Source organism: Phytophthora cinnamomi, assembly GCF_018691715.1.
Source record: "Phytophthora cinnamomi strain GKB4 chromosome Unknown Contig55, whole genome shotgun sequence".
Lineage (NCBI taxonomy): Eukaryota > Oomycota > Peronosporomycetes > Peronosporales > Peronosporaceae > Phytophthora > Phytophthora cinnamomi.
The window spans coordinates 402487-429129 of record NW_027150988.1 but is presented as its reverse complement, the minus strand read 5'-3'; the positions used below and the strand labels follow the sequence as shown (position 1 = coordinate 429129).

Sequence of the window (26643 nt, the reverse complement as noted above, 5' to 3'; positions counted from 1 at the left end):
CTCCTCACGCAGAGCTGCCTGCAGATTCTCGAGTGTGCCTCCGTCGCCGCATGTCTCACGCCTTGCCGAAGCCTCGTGGCTGACTCGACGCGGTAAGTCGCCGTCGGGTACACGCACGCCCACGTCGTTCTCGTCTTTGCCGGATGTTCCGCCGTGTTGACCGCCACCAGTGTCCCCATATTGAGCATCGTCACCGTCGCGAGAAACGTCACCAGTATCATGGGCCTCCAAACCGCCGCCATCGTCACCACGGACTCCATCGTTTCCGCCGCTATCACACTCGTGGTCGCCACCGCTACTCGTCGACGCCGCGCGACTACACGCACCGCCATCTCCACTTTGAGGAGGCACACAGGCATGTGCTGCGCCTTCCACAGCTTCGTCCGCCTCCTTGTCACTTGTCCTCGCTTCTTGTGTGCCAGTGTAACGGGGTTACACGTACAAGTGGCTGCAAGCCACTTGTGAATTTAACAGATAGGTTATCTGTTAAACGTTTTGGATACTTCCTCACATTGGTGTAAGACACACCGATGGATACATTGAAGTGGACCACCACAGTGAGTGGTCCACACATACCCAAAGATCCTATTGGTAGAAAGCAGCATCTTTCTACCAATCAGAGTCATGCATATTAGCGGGGCTCTGACAGCCAGCCGCTGTCAACCCTTTCATAGATGATAAACAGTTTTTAGCAGATTTTAGAGGAAGATCAATTTACAAGCAATACAGTTCTCATTTTACCTTAAACTAGCTACTTGGAGTCTTGTCTAAGTTAACTTATATTTGTGTACTCAAATATAATTAACCTAAGTAATTACTAAGTACTTACGCTTCCTCATACACGTTGCGCAACGTGTAAGCTAAAGTAGTGAGTCAAGTTAGACCCACTACACCTGGTAGCACTTTGTAGTCCGTCCAACGACCGACTGCTTGACGTTCGTACGCGGTGTACGAACGCGGAGCCGAGAACCACATGAGCACGGAGGTGCCCATGGAGAGCTCCAACACGCCTGCAACGCATGTTGCACGCGCTGACTGCCCCCACCTATCTGACCCAGAGTGGGAGGCCCTCCAACGACTGTCAACAGTCATTGGAGAAGCGGCGATAGCTACAATGCTGCGTACGCTATCGCCGACGGAGCAACATGGTGTTGCTCTGGGGTTCATCATGAAGGAGCAGCGTGACGCTGCTTCCTCAGTGACGGCGTCGTCAGGGACGACACCGCGTGCTCAACCATTAAAGTTGAGCGTAAGCAATTACGTGGGAAGCGAGGGCGAGCCTCTCCTCCGATGGCTTGTCGAACTCGACACAGCCATAGCGGCTCGACGCATCGTCGACCCGCTGTCGAAGGTCGCGTTCGCCATGTCCTGCCTTGGCGGACGCGCGAGGAGTTGGGCGTATGGACGCCGACTCTCCGATCCTACGTGCTTCAGCACGTACGAAGTGTTCAAAGAGGAGCTCAAACAAGCGTTTGAGCCCCCGCAAAACGAGTTCCGGTCGAGGGCGGAGTTCCTCGACCTTCAGCAGGGTAAGCATGACGTCCGTGCTTACGCGCAGCGCGCACGATATTTGGTATCAAATATCGTGACTAACCCGATTGACGAGGCGACCAAGGTCGTCACGTTCATGAAAGGGCTTAGAGATGGGCCTGTGAAGACCTATCTCTTCCGAGAGTACCCGAGTACTCTCGAAGCTGCGATCACTCTTGCCATGCAAGAAGAGTTTAGCCTGCGGCAGGCTAAACTGCATGTGAACGTGCCGAGGCCGCAATCGCGCCCGGTAGCGAGGCCGGGAGGTACAGAACCAATGGACCTCTCGAATGCAACAACTGCTGGTTACCAGCAGCAGGGAGGTAACGTGCGATGCTTCCGTTGCGGAAGGATCGGTCACTTTGCACGGGAGTGCACAGCTCCCATGCCCCCTGGAGGTGGCCGTCGTGGCGATGCTAGGCATCGCCGCGGACCAACAAAAAACGCGAACATCCAGTAGGCGCGGGGTGCCCTACTGGTAATGCAGTCGCGCGTGCCGACATCGGGCACGCGACACTGAGGACTGCAGCCCCCAGTGAGACCAGCTCTCACTGCAAGAAACAAGATGACAGGCCGAACCTAGTCATCTTGAATGTTTACTCGAAGAGAGCGAGTGACTCTCTTCGATCTTTGGTAGATTCAGGCGCGTCGAACAACTTTGTTCGACTACGAAGCCTGTCGAGACTTGACTTCGAGGAGGTAGATACACCTCGAAGTCTTCTGGAGGTACGACTGGCAACAGGTGCCATCGTGAAGACCGAGAAGCGCGTCGTGAACGTGCGCTTCTCGTACAAACAACGAGTGTTTGTCGAGCACTTTATCGTCCTGGACCTGGACGATAAGTTCGACGTAGTAATGGGCATGCCGTGGCTTGCACGGCATGATCCGGTGATAGACTGGAAGAAACGCACGCTCGTGCGCTTCGGCCGCGACAGCGGAACAGAGAGCGATGGCCCTGTTACCGCAGCGCACGCACCAGCAGGTGCGCGCGGCTCACCAGTCGAGCCAGCGCTTAATGCTGCTGTCCCGGAGTGCCCAAGAAGTGCGCGAGGGCGCGCACAAGTGAGACCCACGTCGGCAATGCTGCCGACGTCGGAAGAAAAAGATGTGTTGGTTCCGGGAACCAACACCCACGTTCAAGCGTGCAAGGGACAGTCCCTGACCCGAAGCGGTCAGGTCGACAACGACGCGTCGGCTCCGGGAGCCGACGCACCCTCGGTCATGAGGGACTCCGCCAATGAATGGCGTCGAGGTGACGAAGGCGTGTCAACTCCGGGAGTTGACGCTGCAAACAGTGCGGACGGTTGCAAACGTACCGCACTGGCGCAATTTGCATGCTGTCGTGCAGCCGGGCTGCACGACGAAGCGCCATGCGATCAAGCCGGGCTTGATACCGCGCGCCCGCAGACAGGGTCTGCCGGCGAAGGGACACATTACCGTGCAGCCGGGCTGCACGAAGGAAAATGCGGTCAAGCCGGGCTTGATACCGCGCGCCCGCGGACAGGGTCCGCCGGCGAACGACTGTCCACGGCCGGGCCTGGACAAGAAGAACGACTGTGCGGAGCCGGGCTCCGCACAACAAGAAGACGGCGCAAGCGAAAAACGCTGCGCAAGCCTCGGTCCGGGACCGAGACGCAACAAGAGCAGCCTGCTGGGCAGACTGCGGCGGTGACACCGAATGTCAAGACGCTAAGCGTCTTGACGCGCACCGATACTGGATTCCAGTATCGTGACATGGAACTCGCTAGTCCTCCGACGACGGCGTCGGAGTTGACTTCGCTTCCAGCCATGAGCTGGAAGCGCTTCACGCGCGACTTGCACGATGGACGCATCGAGCAAGTCTGCGTTCTTTCGGACAGCGAAAGAACGGCGAGCGAGAGCGAAGAGCTGAGGCAGCTCTTCATGGGAAGTACCACTGAGAGTGAAGACACTCTCAGTGCGAAGACGAAGCGAGAGCGCTTCGAGGAACAAGGTTGGGACTCGCTGAAGTCGAGTCCCTATTACGAACTGTTGAGGGAGTACAAAGACGTACTCCCGGAAGAAATTCCTGCGGAGCTTCCGCAGGATAAGGGCATTCAGCACGAGATTGATCTCGTGCCGGGCACGAAGTACTGTGTCACGCGGCAGTGGCTACTGCCGCGAGAACAAGTAAAAGCGATCGACGACTTCTTTGAAAGTCGTCGTAAAAACAGGACAAGTGCGGGAATCAAAGTCCCCGCACAGTGCTCCGACGTTCTGTGTCAAAAAGCCACAGGGCGGATGGCGCATCGTTCATGCCTACAACAAGCTGAACGATGCGACGGTACCGGCGCAGACGCCGATACCACGAAAAGATGTTATCATCGATTCGATGGCCGGGAGCACCGTTTACAGTGCTCTCGACTTGCGAGATGGATTTTATCAAATCCTAATGCGTGAGAGCGATATCCCTCTCACGGCAGTGAGCACGCCAAGCGGCATGCTCTGGGAATGGCTAGTAATGCCACAGGGGCTTAAGAACGCCCCTGCGACTTTCAACAGGTGCGTGACGCACTTGTTGCGCTCGGTGCGCGACTTCGCACCGAGCTACTTCGATGATGTATTCATCCACAGCCGGGCTGTGGACGGAAAGACCGACGTAGAGATACACAGGGTGCATCTCCGGAAGCTACTTGAGCTTATGCGAAAGCATAAGCTCTACGCGAACCTGAAGAAGTGTATCTTCGGGGCGAGCGAGATACCCGTCCTCGGGTGTCTCGTAGGGAAGAATGGTGTTCGCCCTGACCCGGAAAAGGTCAGAGTGATCAATGAATGGCCAACGCCTTCAAGTGTCAAGGAACTGAGGCAGTTCCTTGGCTTGGCCACGTACTTGTGCAAGTACGTGGAGGACTATGCGGGCAAGATCCGCCCGCTGTCACAGCTTCTTGAGAAAGAAGCTGTGTGGAATTGGACACCCGATTGCCAAAAGGCATTCGATGCAGTCAAGCGGGGCTTGACTGAGGCGCCGATCTTGGCAGTGGCTGACCAAGATCGCCCATTTCACGTAGTGTGTGACGCATCCGATTTCGCGATCGGATGCGCGTTAATGCAGCACGATCACGAGGGCCGTGATCGTGTCGTCTACTACCAATCGCGTCAGCTGAAGCCAGCTGAGCGCAACTATCCGGTGTATGACAAGGAACTCCTTGCCATGAAGTATGCACTCGCAAAGTTCCGAGTGTACTTGCTTGGGAGTAGACCATTTGTGGTCTACACCGACCATGCTTCACTGCGCACCGCAGTGAAGTCGCCACACATTTCACAAAGAATGGCGAGATGGCTCTCATTCTTTGCGGAGTATAACTTCCGGGTCGAATACAAACCCGGAAGATTGAACGTGGTGGCCGACGCGTTATCACGTCGGCCGGACTATGCAGAAGCTGTTGACGTCAATGCCATTGACGCCATGCGATCGAGCAAACCCACATCATCTCTGTTGGATGATGTGAAGGCCGCGTACGCGCACGACGCGGACGCGAAGCTCTTACTGGCCTATGGCACAGCGCCTTCTGACAAGTCCCGTCAGAAGCTGCCCAAGCACCTTCGAGCGCGTGCACACCGCTTTCGTGTGCACGACGGACTGCTACTCTACAACGCAGTCGACGACAACGCGGATCGCGTTGTCGTGCCAAATGACCATGACCTGCGACTCAGGATCATGTACGAGTATCATGATGCCCCGACTGCGGGACATCTCGGACGTGAGAAGACTTACGTCCTTCTCACGCGCGACTTCTACTGGCACCACCAGTATAAGTGGGTGCGCAAGTACATCCGTGCTTGCGAGGTATGCCAACGCGTGAAGCCTGCGCCATTCGCGCAGGCTCCACTGCAATCACTACCGACTCCGTCGGAGTGTTGGAAGTCCATGTCTTTGGACTTCATCTTTGGTCTTCCCCGGACAGCGGAGGGAACACCGGTGTTGTGGTCTTTGTAGACCGTTTCAGCAAGATGGTACATCTTGCTGCGGTGCCAGCAGAGGTGACCGCGAAGCAGACGGCCCGTCTGCTCGTCGACATGGTGTTCAAACACCATGGCATGCCGTCCGACATCGTGTCGGACAGAGACCCGCGCTTCACAGCGCACCTGTGGCAAGAAGTGTTTACACTTCTTGGGAGCCAGCTTTCCATGTCGACTGCGGATCATCCGCAGACGGACGGTCAAACCGAGCGCGTGAATCGCGTGCTCGTCGACATTTTGAAGAGCTACGCTCACTCGTTCCAATACTGGAGCGAGTGCTTATCGATGGCAGAGTTTGCCATCAACAACTCAGTGCATGCCTCGACCGGGCATACACCGTTCTACGTGAATGCCATGCGGCATCCCCGTCTTCCGAGTTTACTCGGAGTGGTGGCTCCCACTTTAAGTGGGGGAGGATCTACGACTGCAACACAGCAGCCGCAGAAAACCGCTGACACTTGCACAGTGTCAGCTGCAACAATGGACAAACCACATGAGTCTGCGCAGGGCGCAGACTCCCCCAACAACAAGGCCAACGACCACGGGTCTGCGCAGGGCGCAGACACCGCAAAGAACCACGCAGAGGCCGGGCCTCTAGCGGAGAGCGAGCTGAATGACTTCAGCTCGGATGCAATCAGTTTCATCACCAAAAGACAAGCCGTGATTCGGTTTGTCCAAGACACTATAGCAGCTTCTGTTGATCAACAGAAGCTGAACGCAGACAATGCGGGCAGAGGCAACACAAATGAATTTAAAGTTGGTTCATTGGTTTTGTTAGCTACACAAAACCTGCCTAGACATGCAGTTTCGGATGTCGGAGCAAGCAAGCTTGCTCCGCGCTTCATCGGGCTGTTCACTGTGTTGGCACGGCACGGCAACGCATACACGCTAGACATACCATCTAGCATGCGCCTCCATCCGACCTTTACGTCGGACGGCTGAAGCCATACCTGCAGCACGAGCCATCTAGCTCGGCTGACCCGAAGCCTCGGCAGGAGCCGAGGCAGAAGCGGAGGACTTGGCCTCGGCGACGAGCAACCTCTCCTCCAGCGCGCGGACGCTGGAGCAACCCTCATCTGGGTCCCCAGCTCGACCTGGATATTCGAGGGCGGTCTGCGAGACCGCCGCGACTTGGGCCTTCTGGTTCGCCAGCTCCTGTTTCAGGGCGGCGAACTCAGCGCCCTACAGACGCTCCACGACGGTCACCCGGTCGTGGAGAGGCGCATACTGATCAGCCGGGGCTGATCATACCCGGGCGTGTTCCCACCCCGCCACCGCCGATCCGTGACGCCCGCGGCTCAGCCCGCTGGATTGTTGAGCGGATTGTTGACCATAGTATCCCGAAAACGAACCCTCAAGGGGCTCGTTTTCGTATTCGTGGAGAGGATGTCCTCCCCATCGAGATACATGGGAGCCGCGGAACGTCTTGCTGGAGGACGTTCCGGAAATGGTGAGGGCGTACGAAGAGCAGTACGCGCTGGCGCAGCGGAAGTAACACGAGCGCTGCGATCATCGCTAGCGCCCGAACCCTCACGTGCTAAGAACTTAGCACGGAGCTCTTCGAGACTCTCGGGCACACGGAACGACGTGTACCCGTTCAGGTCGCGGTCGCTCAAGCGAACCGCGCCTGGAAGCACTTCGTGCACTGAAAGCCCTCGGGCACAGCGCACGGCACATTTGCCTCCTCAGGAGCAACATGAAGTTGCTCCAGCTTTCCACGCTTCGAGTACGTCTCGAAGCGATCACGCGCTTGCTTAATCCGATCACGGTAATCACTCGGCCTCTTGTTGAAGTTCTCAACAAAGGCATTCCAGCTTTGACAAAGTGCCTGCCATTCGGGCACTTTGCTGCGAGAAGAGGTCTTCTTGCTTTGAAACCATCGGAGCTCATGAAAGAGTCCGATGTAGTAATCGCGCCTTTGATGCGTTTCCGCATCAAAGTGCAGCTCAGCAGCCACAGCGTCATCTTTGATGGCGCTGCATACGTACAGCGGCACCTCATTCGGAGGTACCGAGTTCCCAAACCGGTCCGCGATCTCGGACGCGGACGGCATCCATGGATCGCGCGCTGCTGCTGCAGCGCGCGGAGTACTGAGAGCCCCAGCGGAAGCGAGTGGGGTATCACTCTCAGTACGCGAACGCTTCGAACTCGAAGCGTCCGATTCGTCCCCTTCACGCGGGCGGACGTTCTTGGCGTGAGGGTCGAGCGATTCGCTCGACACTGAGTCTTTACGCTTTGAGGGCGAGTCCTCCTCGCCCTCCATGTCTTCATCGTCGTCGTCGAAGTCGACGACGTCACCGTACTTCGCCTTCTGGCGTTCGAAGTAGTCGTCGATGGAGAGATGACTCCCCATCGACTTTGCGGACTTCTTCTGAGGCGCGCTCATCGTTGAATGAGCGCGGATTTCTTCTCCAAACGCGGAGAATTGGCGAATGGTCAATTCCAAAGATTGACGTGCAGGGACCCCGCGCGTCTAACCTTAAGGGGGAGGGGGGGGGGTGTAACGGGGTTACACGTACAAGTGGCTGCAAGCCACTTGTGAATTTAACAGATAGGTTATCTGTTAAACGTTTTGGATACTTCCTCACATTGGTGTAAGACACACCGATGGATACATTGAAGTGGACCACCACAGTGAGTGGTCCACACATACCCAAAGATCCTATTGGTAGAAAGCAGCATCTTTCTACCAATCAGAGTCATGCATATTAGCGGGGCTCTGACAGCCAGCCGCTGTCAACCCTTTCATAGATGATAAACAGTTTTTAGCAGATTTTAGAGGAAGATCAATTTACAAGCAATACAGTTCTCATTTTACCTTAAACTAGCTACTTGGAGTCTTGTCTAAGTTAACTTATATTTGTGTACTCAAATATAATTAACCTAAGTAATTACTAAGTACTTACGCTTCCTCATACACGTTGCGCAACGTGTAAGCTAAAGTAGTGAGTCAAGTTAGACCCACTACACGGGCCGATGTGGGGTACGGCGGGGAAACCACCTCGATACGACACTGCCGGTAGACCGGTATTGTCGGGGAAAGATAGTTTGGGCGAGTGGTGGCGTGCAATCCCGCCTGGATACCAACTGGTACCCGTTGGAGCACGCGAGGTTCAGCGCCGAGATTTGAAAGCTCAAACGGCGAGTGGACGAGAGCAATTCGGACCAGAACGAGGGAAACGGCAGGCCAGCGGGGATCACCTCCCAAGGCAGCGGGCCAAGGCGTTCAAGGTCGAGGGGACGTCAGGTGGCAGCGCGTACGGACCGCAGAGCGGCGCAGCAGACCCGGTGTTTGACACGCGCGAGGGGAGGCTTCAGCGACACTATGAGAGATTACAGCAGCGAGCTCCACGCGCACCATTTGTACCGCGAGCGGGCACGCGGTGCCACTACTGCAATCAAGAGGGCCATTTCGTGCGGGACTGCGGCGTGAAGAAGGCCGACCTGGCCGAGGCTAGCGGGCAGAAGACGACAGGGACAGTGTCCCCCAGCGGCAACGCGGGAAATGGGCAGCGGGCGTAGGGGACCCGGCCCTACTGCTCGCTTCCACTGATCCGGGTGAGAAGACAATACGGCGTACGGAGATGCACCAGGCTGAGCGACGGCACGGTCGGAGGCGTCGAGGAACGCGATGGAACGGCCAGGTCGCGAGGAAGACACGACGAGTGACATTTGAGGCTGGGGATTGCGGAGCACGACATGACCCGCCACCTGTGAGCTGCCCTGGCTGTAGTGGGTCTAACTTGACTCACTACTTTAGCTTACACGTTGCGCAACGTGTATGAGGAAGCGTAAGTACTTAGTAATTACTTAGGTTAATTATATTTGAGTACACACATATAAGTTAACTTAGACAAGACTCCAAGTAGCTAGTTTAAGGTAAAATGAGAACTGTATTGTTTGTAAATTGATCTTCCTCTAAAAGCTGCTAAAACTGTTTATCATCTATGAAAGGGTTGGCAGCGGCTGGCTGTCAGAGCCCCGCTAATATGCATGACTCTGATTGGTAGAAAGATGCTGCTTTCTACCAATAGGATCTTTGGGTATGTGTGGACCACTCACTGTGGTGGTCCACTTCAATGTATCCATCGGTGTTTCTTACACCAATGTGAGGAAGTATCCAAAACGTTTAACAGATAACCTATCTGTTAAATTCACAAGTGGCTTGCAGCCACTTGTACGTGTAACCCCGTTACCCCCCCCCCCCCCTCCCCCTTAAGGTTAGACGCGCGGGGTCCCTGCACGTCAATCTTTGGAATTGACCATTCGCCAATTCTCCGCGTTTGGAGAAGAAATCCGCGCTCATTCAACGATGAGCGCGCCTCAGAAGAAGTCCGCAAAGTCGATGGGGAGTCATCTCTCCATCGACGACTACTTCGAACGCCAGAAGGCGAAGTATGGTGACGTCGTCGACTTCGACGACGACGATGAAGACATGGAGGGCGAGGAGGACTCGCCCTCAAAGCGTAAAGACTCAGTGTCGAGCGAATCGCTCGACCCTCACGCCAAGAACGTCCGCCCGCGTGAAGGGGACGAATCGGACGCTTCGAGTTCGAAGCGTTCGCGTACTGAGAGTGATACCCCACTCGCTTCCGCTGGGGCTCTGCGCGCTGCTGCTGCAGCGCGCGATCCATGGATGCCGTCCGCGTCCGAGATCGCGGACCGGTTTGGGAACTCGGTACCTCCGAATGAGGTGCCGCTGTACGTATGCAGCGCCATCAAAGATGACGCTGTGGCTGCTGAGCTGCACTTTGATGCGGAAACGCATCAAAGGCGCGATTACTACATCGGACTCTTTCATGAGCTCCGATGGTTTCAAAGCAAGAAGACCTCTTCTCGCAGCAAAGTGCCCGAATGGCAGGCACTTTGTCAAAGCTGGAATGCCTTTGTTGAGAACTTCAACAAGAGGCCGAGTGATTACCGTGATCGGATTAAGCAAGCGCGTGATCGCTTCGAGACGTACTCGAAGCGTGGAAAGCTGGAGCAACTTCATGTTGCTCCTGAGGAGGCAAATGTGCCGTGCGCTGTGCCCGAGGGCTTTCAGTGCACGAAGTGCTTTCCAGGCGCGGTCCGCTTGAGCGACCGCGACCTGAACGGGTACACGTCGTTCCGTGTGCCCGAGAGTCTCAAGAGCTCCGTGCTAAGTTCTTAGCACGTGAGGGTCGGGCGCTAGCGATGATCGCAGCGCTCGTGTTACTTCCGCTGCGCCAGCGCGTACTGCTCTTCGTACGCCCTCACCATTTCCGGAACGTCCTCCAGCAAGACGTTCCGCGGCTCCCATGTATCTCGATGGGGAGGACATCCTCTCCAACGAATACGAAAACGAGCCCCTTGAGGGTTCGTTTTCGGGATACTATGGTCAACAATCCGCTCAACAATCCAGCGGGTTGAGCCGCGGGCGTCACGGATCGGCGGTGGCGGGGTGGGAACACGCCCGGGTATGATCAGCCCCGGGCTGATCAGTATGCGCCTCTCCACGACCGGGTGACCGTCGTGGAGCGTCTGTAGGCGCTGAGTTCGCCGCCCTGAAACAGGAGCTGGCGAACCTGAAGGCCCAAGTCGCGGCGGTCTCGCAGACCGCCTCGAATATCCAGGTCGAGCTGGGGACCCAGATGAAGGGGTTGCTCCAGCGCGCGGACGCGCTGGAGGAGAGGTTGCTCGTCGCCGAGGCCAAGTCCTCCGCTTCTGCCTCGGCTCCTGCCGAGGCTTCGGGTCAGCCGAGCTAGATGGCTCGTGCTGCAGGTATGGCTTCAGCCGTCCGACGTAAAAGGTCGGATGGAGGCGCATGCTAGATGGTATGTCTAGCGTGTATGCGTTGCCGTGCCGTGCCAACACAGTGAACAGCCCGATGAAGCGCGGAGCAAGCTTGCTTGCTCCGACATCCGAAACTGCATGTCTAGGCAGGTTTTGTGTAGCTAACAAAACTAATGAACCAACTTTAAATTCATTTGTGTTGCCTCTGCCCGCATTGTCTGCGTTCAGCTTCTGTTGATCAACAGAAGCTGCTATAGTGTCTTGGACAAACCGAATCACGGCTTGTCTTTTGGTGATGAAACTGATTGCATCCGAGCTGAAGTCATTCAGCTCGCTCTCCGCTAGAGGCCCGGCCTCTGCGTGGTTCTTTGCGGTGTCTGCGCCCTGCGCAGACCCGTGGTCGTTGGCCTTGTTGTTGGGGGAGTCTGCGCCCTGCGCAGACTCATGTGGTTTGTCCATTGTTGCAGCTGACACTGTGCAAGTGTCAGCGGTTTTCTGCGGCTGCTGTGTTGCAGTCGTAGATCCTCCCCCACTTAAAGTGGGAGCCACCACTCCGAGTAAACTCGGAAGACGGGGATGCCGCATGGCATTCACGTAGAACGGTGTATGCCCGGTCGAGGCATGCACTGAGTTGTTGATGGCAAACTCTGCCATCGATAAGCACTCGCTCCAGTATTGGAACGAGTGAGCGTAGCTCTCAAAATGTCGACGAGCACGCGATTCACGCGCTCGGTTTGACCGTCCGTCTGCGGATGATCCGCAGTCGACATGGAAAGCTATTCCCAAGAAGTGTAAACACTTCTTGCCACAGGTGCGCTGTGAAGCGTGGGTCTCTGTCCGACACGATGTCGGACGGCATGCCATGGTGTTTGAACACCATGTCGACGAGCAGACGGGCCGTCTGCTTCGCGGTCACCTCTGCTGGCACCGCAGCAAGATGTACCATCTTGCTGAAACGGTCTACAAAGACCACAACACCGGTGTTCCCTCCGCTGTCCGGGGGAAGACCAAAGATGAAGTCCAAAGACATGGACTTCCAACACTCCGACGGAGTCGGTAGTGATTGCAGTGGAGCCTGCGCGAATGGCGCAGGCTTCACGCGTTGGCATACCTCGCAAGCACGGATGTACTTGCGCACCCACTTATACTGGTGGTGCCAGTAGAAGTCGCGCGTGAGAAGGACGTAAGTCTTCTCACGTCCGAGATGTCCCGCAGTCGGGGCATCATGATACTCGTACATGATCCTGAGTCGCAGGTCATGGTCATTTGGCACGACAACGCGATCCGCGTTGTCGTCGACTGCGTTGTAGAGTAGCAGTCCGTCGTGCACACGAAAGCGGTGTGCACGCGCTCGAAGGTGCTTGGGCAGCTTCTGACGGGACTTGTCAGAAGGCGCTGTGCCATAGGCCAGCAAGAGCTTCGCGTCCGCGTCGTGCGCGTACGCGGCCTTCACATCATCCAACAGAGATGATGTGGGTTTGCTCGATCGCATGGCGTCAATGGCATTGACGTCAACAGCTTCTGCATAGTCCGGCCGACGTGATAACGCGTCGGCCACCACGTTCAATCTTCCGGGTTTGTATTCGACCCGGAAGTTATACTCCGCAAAGAATGAGAGCCATCTCGCCATTCTTTGTGAAATGTGTGGCGACTTCACTGCGGTGCGCAGTGAAGCATGGTCGGTGTAGACCACAAATGGTCTACTCCCAAGCAAGTACACTCGGAACTTTGCGAGTGCATACTTCATGGCAAGGAGTTCCTTGTCATACACCGGATAGTTGCGCTCAGCTGGCTTCAGCTGACGCGATTGGTAGTAGACGACACGATCACGGCCCTCGTGATCGTGCTGCATTAACGCGCATCCGATCGCGAAATCGGATGCGTCACACACTACGTGAAATGGGCGATCTTGGTCAGCCACTGCCAAGATCGGCGCCTCAGTCAAGCCCCGCTTGACTGCATCGAATGCCTTTTGGCAATCGGTTGTCCAATTTCACACAGCTTCCTTCTCAAGAAGCTGTGACAGCGGGCGGATCTTGCCCGCATAATCCCCCACGTACTTGCACAAGTACGTGTCCAAGCCAAGGACTGCCTCAGTTCCTTGACACTTGAAGGCGTTGGCCATTCGTTAACCACTCTGACCTTTTCCGGGTCAGGGCGAACACCATTCTTCCCTACGAGACACCCGAGGACGGGTATCTCGCTCGCCCCGAAGATACACTTCTTCAGGTTCGCGTAGAGCTTATGCTTTCGCATAAGCTCAAGTAGCTTCCGGAGATGCACCCTGTGTATCTCTACGTCGGTCTTTCCGTCCACAGCCCGGCTGTGGATGAATACATCATCGAAGTAGCTCGGTGCGAAGTCGCGCACCGAGCGCAACAAGTGCGTCACGCACCTGTTGAAAGTCGCAGGGGCGTTCTTAAGCCCCTGGGGCATTACTAGCCATTCCCAGAGCATGCCGCTTGGCGTGCTCACTGCCGTGAGAGGGATATCGCTCTCACGCATTAGGATTTGATAAAATCCATCTCGCAAGTCGAGAGCACTGTAAACGGTGCTCCCGGCCATCGAATCGATGATAACATCTTTTCGTGGTATCGGCGTCTGCGCCGGTACCGTCGCATCGTTCAGCTTGTTGTAGGCATGAACGATGCGCCATCCGCCCTGTGGCTTTTTGACACAGAACGTCGGAGCACTGTGCGGGGACTTTGATTCCCGCACTTGTCCTGCTTTACGACGACTTTCAAAGAAGTCGTCGATCGCTTTTACTTGTTCTCGCGGCAGTAGCCACTGCCGCGTGACACAGTACTTCGTGCCCGGCACGAGATCAATCTCGTGCTGAATGCCCTTATCCTGCGGAAGCTCCGCAGGAATTTCTTCCGGGAGTACGTCTTTGTACTCCCTCAACAGTTCGTAATAGGGACTCGACTTCAGCGAGTCCCAACCTTGTTCCTCGAAGCGCTCTCGCTTCGTCTTCGCACTGAGAGTGTCTTCACTCTCAGTGGTACTTCCCATGAAGAGCTGCCTCAGCTCTTCGCTCGCTCGCCGTTCTTTCGCTGTCCGAAGAACGCAGACTTGCTCGATGCGTCCATCGTGCAAGTCGCGTGAAGCGCTTCCAGCTCATGGCTGGAAGCGAAGTCAACTCCGACGCCGTCGTCGGAGGACTAGCGAGTTCCATGTCACGATACTGGAATCCAGTATCGGTGCGCGTCAAGACGCTTAGCGTCTTGACATTCGGTGTCACCGCCGCAGTCTGCCCAGCAGGCTGCTCTTGTTGCGTCTCGGTCCCGGACCGAGGCTTGCGCAGCGTTTTTCGCTTGCGCCGTCTTCTTGTTGTGCGGAGCCCGGCTCCGCACAGTCGTTCTTCTTGTCCAGGCCCGGCCGTGGACAGTCGTTCGCCGGCGGACCCTGTCCGCGGGCGCGCGGTATCAAGCCCGGCTTGACCGCATTTTCCTTCGTGCAGCCCGGCTGCACGGTAATGTGTCCCTTCGCCGGCAGACCTGTCTGCGGGCGCGCGGTATCAAGCCCGGCTTGATCGCATGGCGCTTCGTCGTGCAGCCCGGCTGCACGACAGCATGCAAATTGCGCCAGTGCGGTACGTTTGCAACCGTCCGCACTGTTTGCAGCGTCAACTCCCGGAGTTGACACGCCTTCGTCACCTCGACGCCATTCATTGGCGGAGTCCCTCATGACCGAGGGTGCGTCGGCTCCCGGAGCCGACGCGTCGTTGTCGACCTGACCGCTTCGGGTCAGGGACTGTCCCTTGCACGCTTGAACGTGGGTGTTGGTTCCCGGAACCAACACATCTTTTTCTTCCGACGTCGGCAGCATTGCCGACGTGGGTCTCACTTGTGCGCGCCCTCGCGCACTTCTTGGGCACTCCGGGACAGCAGCATTAAGCGCTGGCTCGACTGGTGAGCCGCGCGCACCTGCTGGTGCGTGCGCTGCGGTAACAGGGCCATCGCTCTCTGTTCCGCTGTCGCGGCCGAAGCGCACGAGCGTGCGTTTCTTCCAGTCTATCACCGGATCATGCCGTGCAAGCCACGGCATGCCCATTACTACGTCGAACTTATCGTCCAGGTCCAGGACGATAAAGTGCTCGACAAACACTCGTTGTTTGTACGAGAAGCGCACGTTCACGACGCGCTTCTCGGTCTTCACGATGGCACCTGTTGCCAGTCGTACCTCCAGAAGACTTCGAGGTGTATCTACCTCCTCGAAGTCAAGTCTCGACAGGCTTCGTAGTCGAACAAAGTTGTTCGACGCGCCTGAATCTACCAAAGCTCGAAGAGAGTCACTCGCTCTCTTCGAGTAAACATTCAAGATGACTAGGTTCGGCCTGTCATCTTGTTTCTTGCAGTGAGAGCTGGTCTCACTGGGGGCTGCAGTCCTCAGTGTCGCGTGCCCGATGTCGGCACGCGCGACTGCATTACCAGTAGGGCACCCCACGCCTACTGGATGTTCGCGTTTTTTGTTGGTCCGCGGCGATGCCTAGCATCGCCACGACGGCCACCTCCAGGGGGCATGGGAGCTGTGCACTCCCGTGCAAGTGACCGATCCTTCCGCAACGGAAGCATCGCACGTTACCTCCCCTGCTGCTGGTAACCAGCAGTTGTTGCATTCGAGAGGTCCATTGGTTCTGGACCTCCCGGCCTCGCTACCGGGCGCGGTTGCGGCCTCGGCACGTTCACATGCAGTTTAGCCTGCCGCAGGCTAAACTCTTCTTGCATGGCAAGAGTGATCGCAGCTTCGAGAGTACTCGGGTACTCTCGGAAGAGATAGGTCTTCACAGGCCCATCTCTAAGCCCTTTCATGAACGTGACGACCTTGGTCGCCTCGTCAATCGGGTTAGTCACGATATTTGATACCAAATATCGTGCGCGCTGCGCGTAAGCATGGACGTCATGCTTACCCTGCTGAAGGTCGAGGAACTCCGCCCTCGACCGGAACTCGTTTGCGGGGGCTCAAACGCTTGTTTGAGCTCCTCTTTGAACACTTCGTACGTGCTGAAGCACGTAGGATCGGAGAGTCGGCGTCCATACGCCCAACTCCTCGCGCGTCCGCCAAGGCAGGACATGGCGAACGCGACCTTCGACAGCGGGTCGACGATGCGTCGAGCCGCTATGGCTGTGTCGAGTTCGACAAGCCATCGGAGGAGAGGCTCGCCCTCGCTTCCCACGTAATTGCTTACGCTCAACTTTAATGGTTGAGCACGCGGTGTCGTCCCTGACGACGCCGTCACTGAGGAAGCAGCGTCACGCTGCTCCTTCATGATGAACCCCAGAGCAACACCATGTTGCTCCGTCGGCGATAGCGTACGCAGCATTGTAGCTATCGCCGCTTCTCCAATGACTGTTGACAGTCGTTGGAGGGCCTCCCACTCTGGGTCAGACAGGTGGGGCAGTCAGCGCGTGCAACATGCGTTGCAGGCGTGTTGGAGCTTCCATGGGCACCTCCGTGCTCATGTGGTTCTCGGCTCCGCGTTCGTACACCGCGTACGAACGTCAAGCAGTCGGTCGTTGGACGGACTACAAAGTGCTACCAGGTGTAGTGGGTCTAACTTGACTCACTACTTTAGCTTACACGTTGCGCAACGTGTATGAGGAAGCGTAAGTACTTAGTAATTACTTAGGTTAATTATATTTGAGTACACAAATATAAGTTAACTTAGACAAGACTCCAAGTAGCTAGTTTAAGGTAAAATGAGAACTGTATTGCTTGTAAATTGATCTTCCTCTAAAATCTGCTAAAAACTGTTTATCATCTATGAAAGGGTTGACAGCGGCTGGCTGTCAGAGCCCCGCTAATATGCATGACTCTGATTGGTAGAAAGATGCTGCTTTCTACCAATAGGATCTTTGGGTATGTGTGGACCACTCACTGTGGTGGTCCACTTCAATGTATCCATCGGTGTGTCTTACACCAATGTGAGGAAGTATCCAAAACGTTTAACAGATAACCTATCTGTTAAATTCACAAGTGGCTTGCAGCCACTTGTACGTGTAACCCCGTTACAGCCCGTACCCGCTCACCACAGTACCAAAATTCCCAGCTGCTCCTGACTGCTCCTTGTCTCCGGGTGCCGATGCTGCCAATGGCCCACGCCCACGCGAAGCCTCGCGCTCGTCCCAGCGCGCCATCGCCGTGTCCAATCCAACGCCGTAGCCCTCGCCGTACTCGCCTACGTGGGGCACCGCCAGCTCCACCGCTTCGTCCAGCGTCCGCGGGCGATGTCCGCGCACGTGCGTCGCTCCTTCGGCACTGCTAATGCCCTTCAAGAATGCGTTCACCAACCAATCTTCCCCCACATCGCCCCGCTCGCCGATCTCTCGCAACGCTTGGGCGTACTCGACAAGTCGCTCGCCACGCATCTGGCGCCGCGCGTTCAGAAGGTCAACAACTTCAGGCCCAGTACGCTGGGGCATATACTTTGCCCTTAACATGTCCGACAACGTGTCGATGGTCTCCTGCGACTCGGGGACCGATTCCATCACAGTAGCAAACCAGCGTTGCGCCTCGCCCTCCAGGTGGGACGCCACCTCATGATAAAGCTGTTTCTCGCGCCATTCGACGCCCATAGTCACGGCCTGCCGACGGACTTCAGCTCGCACCGTCTTGAGCCACATCGAGACCGGCATCACATCGTCAAGACCTTTGAACTTGGTCAGCTTCAAGGCTTTCGCCTTCTCGCGCACGATGATCGGTCGAGCTGGTGCCTGCTCCGCACTGCTCGCCGCCGTCGCTGTCCTTCTTGCTGGAGGAGTACTATCGAATCCAGCGCCGCCTTGTCCCCCATTACCGCTAGCACTGGTGCCTCCACGGATCGTCGCCGCAGTCACGCCCGCGTTCATGGCCGTGTCTCCCGCCGTGGTGTCGAGTGTCGACGCGCTCGCCCCCGCGTTTGCGGTGCTGCAGCTCGGGTCTCCGTTGCCATCACCCGACGTTCGATTGCCGCTCGCATCTCCGCTGTTGCCGCCACTCATTCCAGCCGCCCTGGCCACCGGCGTGTTGCCCGCAGTCTGGCGAATCTCTTCCGTCGCTAGCGTCACTGTGGCGCCGTCGTCCGCGTCCAGCGTGATCGTCGCGGTCTGCCGCTGCTTCGCAGCTTCGGCCGCTACTACCGCCGCTCGTTCCACGGAAGCCGCACGCCGATTCGCACGTTGATCACGCGCCGCAGTTCCTTCCGTCGTAGTCATTTTTTTTCTCAGTAAACTAAAAACACAATACACAAATATCCCATTAGTTTCGCATCGCGTTCTCTATATCTCTTGTCGTTCGTTTCCGTTCCGCTGCAGGGTTCACCCGCTGACACCAAGCCCGCAGGAGGCTCCAATCATTCCCGCCCGGAAGGCCCCTGTATGACCACCATGTAGCTGTCGCCCTCCCGGTGGCGAATAACTTTACCAAAGCTACTCGGTCAGCACGTCGTCTCAGAGGCAGCGGTCTCGCGTAGGTAGGGAGCGTCAGCTCTCAATGACTAACCAGCCCGATGCTGGCCCTGCACGCTCTCCGTGCGAGGGATAGGGACAGTGGGGAGGGAGCGATTATCGGCGACCGCAACCCCGGTAGGTCTTTAGGCTGCTCCCCACAAGCGTTCCGGTTTACATGCAAACATGCAGCGGACTCGGGGCGTCGGCACAAGTGCGCTAGCCGATCCCCGTGTCCCTCGGCCTCGACGCCGGCGCGCATACCGGCGCCGCTGCCCCCTCGGTCTCTCTCCGAGGCCCCCAGCACCCTACTGTCAATTGAAGTATACGCGATCTCCTACCCGCGTACCTCGCTCCGTTGCGGTGCACCCCACTCAGACTAGGCACAACAGCACGACCTCTGGCGTCCGGCTGCCAAGTGACTTTTATTAGTCTCGATCAGATGCCGGTCCTGCACCAAATCTCAACTGAGGGTCGAGCGGCAGACCGCAGCTCGCTACCCTCCTACATCTATCGACCACCTACAAAGCCCGGCGCCCTTTACTACCTACTGGCCCTCCTTGGCCCCGCACTCTACGTCGTCGCCCCTCCTGGCGTTGCACTCGTCCCTGCTACAAGTCGTTACCGGGTCACCCCTCCCGCGATCTTCCAGCGCTCTGTCCTTCAATGTCGACTCGACATCTCCTCTCTGCCGATCTTCCGCTACCCTCACCGACCAGTGGTGGTAGCCTGCTGGCTCGCCGTCGTCACATATTCCGTCACCAGCCCGTTGGTGTTCACCACACTTCTCACGTCGTCGTCAGGTCGATCACCATCTCGTCATGTCCTCTCGTCACATTGAGAGCACCACTACTACACCGCCACAATCACGCCAGAGACTGATCAAGGTGGGCGAAAGATGGTGTTGTCTGCTGAGCGACATACCGCTGGTGATGCGGAATTAGTGGGTCGACACCGATCTACTTCTGCCCCCCCCCCCCCTCCCCTCCGACTGCAAACTGTAAGTACTGTTCGTGTTTGCCCGTTTGTACGCTGTCATAACCTACAAATCAGCTACGAAGGCCCCGTACAGTCCCAGGAGCGTCGGTTCGGCTGGGCTGCGGAGTCTGCAGCCTCGGTGCAGAGGTGAGGAAGCCCTGGTCATGTACTATTTATTCCCCAGGATTAGCTTTATTCTGACATTTTAAAGCTAGAATTACTTATTCCGTGGAATAACTTCGTGGCCAATAGCATCATCGCTTTTCGTCGTACTTAATTGGGTAGAACAGCTCCCGCTGTTCTATTCCTCAAATGAAACAGACCCTGACACTTGGACCAGGGCCTCAGGGCATCGATCAACATCAGCATAGATGCCATGATACTGTAACATGATAACCGGTCCGCAGTTCACCAACTGGTATGCCGTTCCAAGCCGGATGTCCAGATACATTCTGTATCATTGAACTCCTTCGTAAGCCAACATGTTATTAATTGGACGTTTTGCTTACACGAACATGTTGCAAATGCTAGCGTCTGCTATACAACATGTGGTTGTGCGAACAATAGCACTACATGAGACTATAGACTGCCTTGAAGCTCGAGCAACGCGCGGCCCAAAGAATGACATTTTGTTCAGCGAGAAGCTCAATCAATTTGGATTCTACCCGACTTGCCCTCGCCTCATGGGCCTGCGTTCACGAACTCCATTTCACGTATCCATTATGATATGTTATTTGATTGTTTTTGTTGGGTAATGAAAGCTGCAAGACTCATTGGAGTTTGCCCTGATCTGCATCATATACTAATATGTTATTCGGTAGTATCCGTTAGTAAACCGCAAACTCAAAACCCAAAATGGCGCGTGTATTTTGTCTTGACGATGTGACAAAATGCCACAACTTATTCCGAGTATTTTGGTGCAGACACTTCTCCGCTTGACACCACCTGAGAGGCCTTGGAACGCACGTGTCTCGGCGATGGCACTTTTTTTCGATAGGAGGCTAGAAGAACGGACGAGCCGACTCGAGATTTGGTTTGAAGGCTTTTTCGATGAAGGGGGGTGCGAAGGCTGCATTGCTTAGACCGCTTCGCGCCTCCTCCGTCAACTGGTCCCACATAATGAGATCTTGGAATTCGCCTTGACCCCTCACTGTAGTCAAGGCTATCCCGGTAGCCTCAGGCCCACGCACATATGCGAGCATGGGACTCGTCTCGTTGATGTACTCACCAAAAGGTGGGTCACAATACCGACGGTAGCACTTTGGCGTACCATTCTTCTTGATCTCATACACTCCGCTATCGCCAATGGTCGACACGGCGAGAATCTTCGGCTTCTCGAAAGCAGGGTTGTCGAGCCAGACGACTGCGGCAGTCCACTTGTGGCGGTAACCCTTGGAAGCGTAGTAGCCCTTTTCCTTGGGGAAATACCACGCGTACATGATGGCCCACATATCCTTGTACCAACCCGAACGACCATACACTTGCGAGCCCAGAGGTGACCCAGTGCAGTCTCCGTTGTTTTTCCCCGTTGCTTTCAGCCCTCCGCTCGTATCACCAGCAGCATTGACAGCAGGGTACGGGTGACACCCCTCCACGATTTGAAGACTCGGCTTGTACTTGATGGCCACCCTCTCGGTCAAGGTGACGGGGATCGGCTGTGCAAACGGCTGCACCTTGTCGTGATTGATAACGATAGCCTCCACCGAGCTGAACACTGCAGCGACAGCAACAGCGCTGATAAGCAAGAGACGCAGGTTCATGGTCAGTTCTGTTGGCGACGAAATCGAAAGTGAGCTGGGAGTTGTGGTGGTTTACATGTAGCGCTGGCGGTGCCAGTGGCGTAGGCGCGAGAGTCGGTACAGCCCATCGCTCACTCAATCTCCGCTTTGGGAAACGCCATGCCAACTGGTTCGTGGGATTACCTTATCTTAGTGGATGTCCACTCAGCTCATTATTTCCGTTGTCGTGCTCTCCTTCTTTTAAAGTAAAATTGAATCAGATCAATGCATGCTGGCGTATCGCCCAAGTTGTTGTTTTGCGTTTGTTTACCAACACACTGTCTGACATAGATAAAGTTCATGCTTGTTAATACAGTAGTGCAGCACACTGTGATATGTACCAGTAGATCATAAGCGATTGGGTGCGTGTAGCCAAGGCATATGATAGGGAAATTCTTCCCAAAGAGACAGACTTTTGTTGCGATAAGTTTTCTATTGAATCGTGCGGTGATGCCAGATGATGTCGCCATCATAATTACCGTAATAATCGGGCCTAGTGCGACACAGTTTCCCAGTCATAATCAAGTGAAGCAAAAAACCTCGTAAGGTTTTTCAAAGAGTTCGCTCGGATGACGTCCGTCCCGCACGGTTGGTTGCCGTACCTCCCTCGCGCCATCGCAGTCATAAAAGAAATGAAGAAGAGGCCGAAGAACAATAACAAGACGAAGCTGAAGGTGCAGTCTCTCGGAAGTCATGCTTGATACTCGTGTTTTTACATTTTGCTGATGATGCTCGTGTACAGGGTGCTGAGGCCTCTAAAACCACTGCCAGAGATGACCATCACTGACGAGGAATAAGATAACGATCAATAGACGTTAAACGCAAGTTTTCTTTTCAAGTCTTTTTTCTTAATATTTTTTAGGAGGGGAGGGGTTGTCACCCATACGTCTGCCGGTGTCGCACTCAAACCGTTTGTCTAAGGCCCGTTCTCAACCGAGGCGGATGCATGCGTTTTCGGACACTTTGTGATCTGATTGGTTAACAGGACGTTACAAAAATGATACTGCAGTTGGCAAGCGTTAACTACTTTTGGCCAATCAGTGCACTGCATTATTTGCATTCTCCCTTAAAGCACTCCCCATGGCGTCGGTCCGGCTTCGACGTGCTTCTCCCCCGCGCTTCACCCCCACAGCAAGGTAACGGCATCGCTGGAAAGCTGAAGATGAGCTGTGCGGCCTTCTGGTTTGTTTGGTAGCCATCAAGCGACACCAAGCAGCACGGAAAAAACAATCCAACAGTTCGAGAGCGGATTTCGTGGCGAGTGCATGCTTCTACGCTACTTAGAGATTCAGCTTTCAAGAGATACTACAGGGGCTTGGTGGGTTGTACCAGCTTCGCTCCCCATTGCCGGACGGGGGAGTCTTGGTCAGCGCTTCAGATATTGTTGAGTCGAGAACCACACGTAGATCACACAGAGTAACAGTACAATGATTGGATAATATTGATGAAACACTGGGCCAATCAGTTTCATTCTCAACCGAGCCCCATCCTGTACCCATGTATCGAACATAACATCTTACAGTGTTAACGGCACCTATCGATAACTAGACTCCGAAGCAAAGTCTTCGCAGGCCAGAAGCTCTCCTGGTGCCAATGCTCGCCCAACTTCAGCCTACGTGCGCTCATTACGAAGCTGAAACGCTGTAGTTTCATGCTGCGTTGCTGTTTCTTTTTAGACTTGGCTTCTAGCTTCAATTATGGTACCATTTTGTTGGTGATGCATTGAAGGCTGGATTTGCTGGCAATATTGTCCGGGAACTATACGTCGCTAGACAAACGTGTTTGGGATGAAATGTAGTATGCTAGAACGACAAGAACCGTGGGGCCATATTGTTGGCGGTAGTGGTTTCGGTCGACAAATATTGATAAAGTTATGACCCAGAAACCGCTCATATTACAAATCCCGGTACAACCTTTATTGGCCGGTACAATAGACTACGCGGTAGAGTACACCTTGCTATGGAAAGGTGTCTTTACCGAACATATGATCCTGTTTGTCGTTGCTGTTGGGTAAATGCCACAGCTCGAAGCATCTGCTACAGTACAACTGTTTTACGAATTGCACATAGACACAACTGAATTGCCCTTGGGCATGTCATCTAATACTCAGTACCCCGGCCGGAGTTCTATTAATCAAGGATTGTACAGGATCACTCCTATACCGCATATGGCGCATCCACGCAGTCACTGTGTTCCACGCGCTATGGTGTCTCCGGAACGATGTCTATCTCCACGGTGTGCGTGCCATCAGCCCAAACTTTTGAGCTGCTCGTTTCAGCAACACTACCTGCACCTCTGTCGTCGATCAACCGAGTTCAATCTTGATAGTGACGAGATCAAGACAGTTTTGCGGCGCCTGGGGTTCCCTGAGCCAGTTGATGACGATACCAACTCGCAATTACGCGTGTGTGGGTACCTCAGCCTTAGGTTTGATATAGTTTTCACTTTGTCAGCACTACGACAAGTCTACCTCCCAGTTAATCAGCTTCATTTTTCTTCTTCTTCTTAATACTGCCGTTGTGCACATTAATACCACCCCTCTGGAGCAGCGACAAAAATGGACCCCCAAATACGAGTCTGAGCTTGGCCTTCAGCCTTTGGGTTCAAGTTTTTTTGATGGAGAAATTACTAAGGCATGCTGCAAATTCTGTCAAGCGTTTGGCCGTGAAATTGCACCGGCTGAGACGTTGAACTGCATCGTTTGGGCCCGCCGTACCGCCGGTAAAGCGCTGGTGGTTCCGGTGTGAGTAGAAACACGTCATGGAGATATTTTTTTCGTCCGATGTAACTCCACGCGTTCTCAACATTTGCGAACGATCAATAGCTTAAAAGAAGCACAAGACACAGCTCTTTCGATTCATGCGGTTAAATCGCGAATCGTACTTAGGTTCATAAGAAACGTTTTGTTTCCCGTGGTCTCATTTGAGGTCAAATTAGGTAGGTAGGTATTTCTGCCTAATTTTGAGAGGCCTGCCTATGCGGCCTCATAACTCGGTCGTCGGGTGGCTTCTAAAACCCTCACGAAAGGTCGCGCATTAAAGTTTAATCACGGGAATTAATAATAGGGGTTGTCAATTGTGCAGCAGCAAGTAGAATTTTTTTTTGGCGACTCTTTGCGAAATCCATTTTACGCCAATCACGGGACGAGTAATCGCAAGCTGCGTAACGCCACCACCAACGCCTGCTGCTTCAGGATCTTCATCCCCGACATCGATGTTGGCCACATCAGCGCGGATAGTGCGAGTGGAGCGCGTCATCGAGTTTCTTGCGGGTGTTCAAATGGCGCACGATCTTCGGCGGCCGCGGAAAAAAAAATCTACTTGCTGCTGCAGCCCAAAAAGCATCGATTTTTGTGCAGGTAGCAAAAAGCACTCTCAGCCAATCAGATGGCCGCAAAAAAAATCTGGAAAAAAAATTGCACCCGACCACGTTTTGGTCGGATCAAACAATTCTAATGTGACTCTTCAGCAACAACGTGATTAAACTGGTGACTGAACTTCACTATACCCGACGTCGCGTACCAGCAACCATTTGCTTCCAGTTCTCCAGTAGCCTCCACTCCGAACGACGAGTTTCTCATCGCTTGGGCCGCCAGGATGTATAATAGGAAATTCAATGCAGGCGACTTCTGTCTAGTTGGGTCGGACATAAAGTACTGAAATTGGCGTTGATACATCTTCACAAGAGCTCTATGATTGAGTTTCAGCTGGGTTCTAGGAGTGCCGTCTTGAACTTGTTAGGAGTACATGATAGTTGTTATATTGTTCTGTGTATTGATGTATTTAAATTTGTCTTGTAAATTATGGCTTGACAGCAACGGATTCTCGACACAGAAGCCCCAATCTGCTAAAACAAATCTTACGAGGAGCTTGAAGAAACATGTGCTGAATTCGCTCTCTCGTTTTGGGCAAAATAAGAGTCCTACGGAGGCGGCGGTGTGCCCAACGTGGACGAAACGGCGATTCTATTCGACATGCCGCCGATAATGTCGTGGGCTGGCAAAGGAAGGAGAGATTCGGCGCGTATTTTGAGCGCTAACAAACACGCAGGCCCTATGACGGCAGTTTTGACCGTGCGGGATGACGGTAAGCTTTTCTATATCTGTTGTCATATATGCTATTGTGTATTAATGTTGTATATTCACTGTTAATTGTATTGTTAGGAATAAAGTTGCCAATTCTCTTCATTATCCGTGGGGTTTCCGGTGGACGGCTCGAACATGGCGAGCTCGAAGAATACCCAGAGGGACACTTCTACACCGTTCAAGAAAAAGCTTGGATGGACAGCTCCGTGCGGAGGTTCTATGTAGAAAAACTATTAAAGTTTGAAATAGATGCACCCGTTGTCCTTCTTCTTGACAACTTTGATTGCCACGTCTCGGAAGAAGGACAGCGGATCGTGGCCGAGGAAGCCAACGCTACGGTGATCCCATTACCACCCAATAGCACCGCACTGTGTCAGCCGCTTGATATGGGGGTAATAGGGCCTCTAACATCAGCGATTAGAAACAGTAATAGTAGATGCACTGGCGGTACTGCTAAGGAAAAGCGTATTCGTGCGATTAACTCAACTATTGCTGCATGGGAGTCTATTACAGCAAGAACTGTAATCCGTAGCTTCGAAAAGGCTATTCCGAGGTATCCGGAGGTAACCATTTGAAATTGAATACCGTTTTTGAAATTCATATGAATTTATGAACGGTCTATGTACAATTGACCCACGTTTTGACCAATGACATTTCCTGCCGAATTTTTTTGTCGGGCACAGTGTTCGTCTATTTACTATGGAGGATGGCATTAAGTGATGCCGGATTTCTGCGTCGTTGTCTGTACCTCGATCGCGAAGCTCAGGTTTCGTATATCAAGCTTGTTCTTCTCCGTAGACTCATTCTGCTTTCTTCTGTATAATGCCTGAAGATATCGATGGCATCTTATCTTTAAGAGGACATATTCCATAATAGCGCGCTTTTGCTGCGCATCGAGCTACCCGTATTGCTATCGACTGAAGCACCTTGCTCACCCGACATGTACAGCACTGTAGACGGCCACTTGCCTTGCCGGCGTACAGTCACATTGTCTTGCAGTCTCGTCAACGGTGAGATGATGTGGGGTGTAGCTTCGTTCGTTTGTTGAGTCACTGGGACATCCAACGAAACACTCGCTGTTTCCTTATAGCGCATACACTGGTGTTAAGGGGCCACC

The 26643-nt window shown here is 54.4% G+C and overlaps 2 protein-coding genes across 2 annotated transcripts; both read right to left on the bottom strand.

The window, feature by feature from the left end:
• Window positions 1-17270: 17270 nt before the first annotated feature.
• IUM83_12817 (Retrovirus Polyprotein) lies at window positions 17271-18455 on the bottom strand (the record flags this gene model as incomplete). The annotated part of the gene is made up of 1 exon (XM_067937462.1): window positions 17271-18455. The coding sequence occupies one exon, from the start codon at window positions 18453-18455 to the stop codon at window positions 17271-17273; it is 1185 nt and encodes a 394-aa protein (XP_067788116.1).
• Window positions 18456-20665: 2210 nt separating this feature from the next.
• On the bottom strand, window positions 20666-21424 carry IUM83_12816 (necrosis inducing-like protein NPP1 type; the record flags this gene model as incomplete). Its single annotated transcript, XM_067937461.1, has 1 exon — window positions 20666-21424. The coding sequence occupies one exon, from the start codon at window positions 21422-21424 to the stop codon at window positions 20666-20668; it is 759 nt and encodes a 252-aa protein (XP_067788115.1).
• Window positions 21425-26643: the final 5219 nt, after the last annotated feature.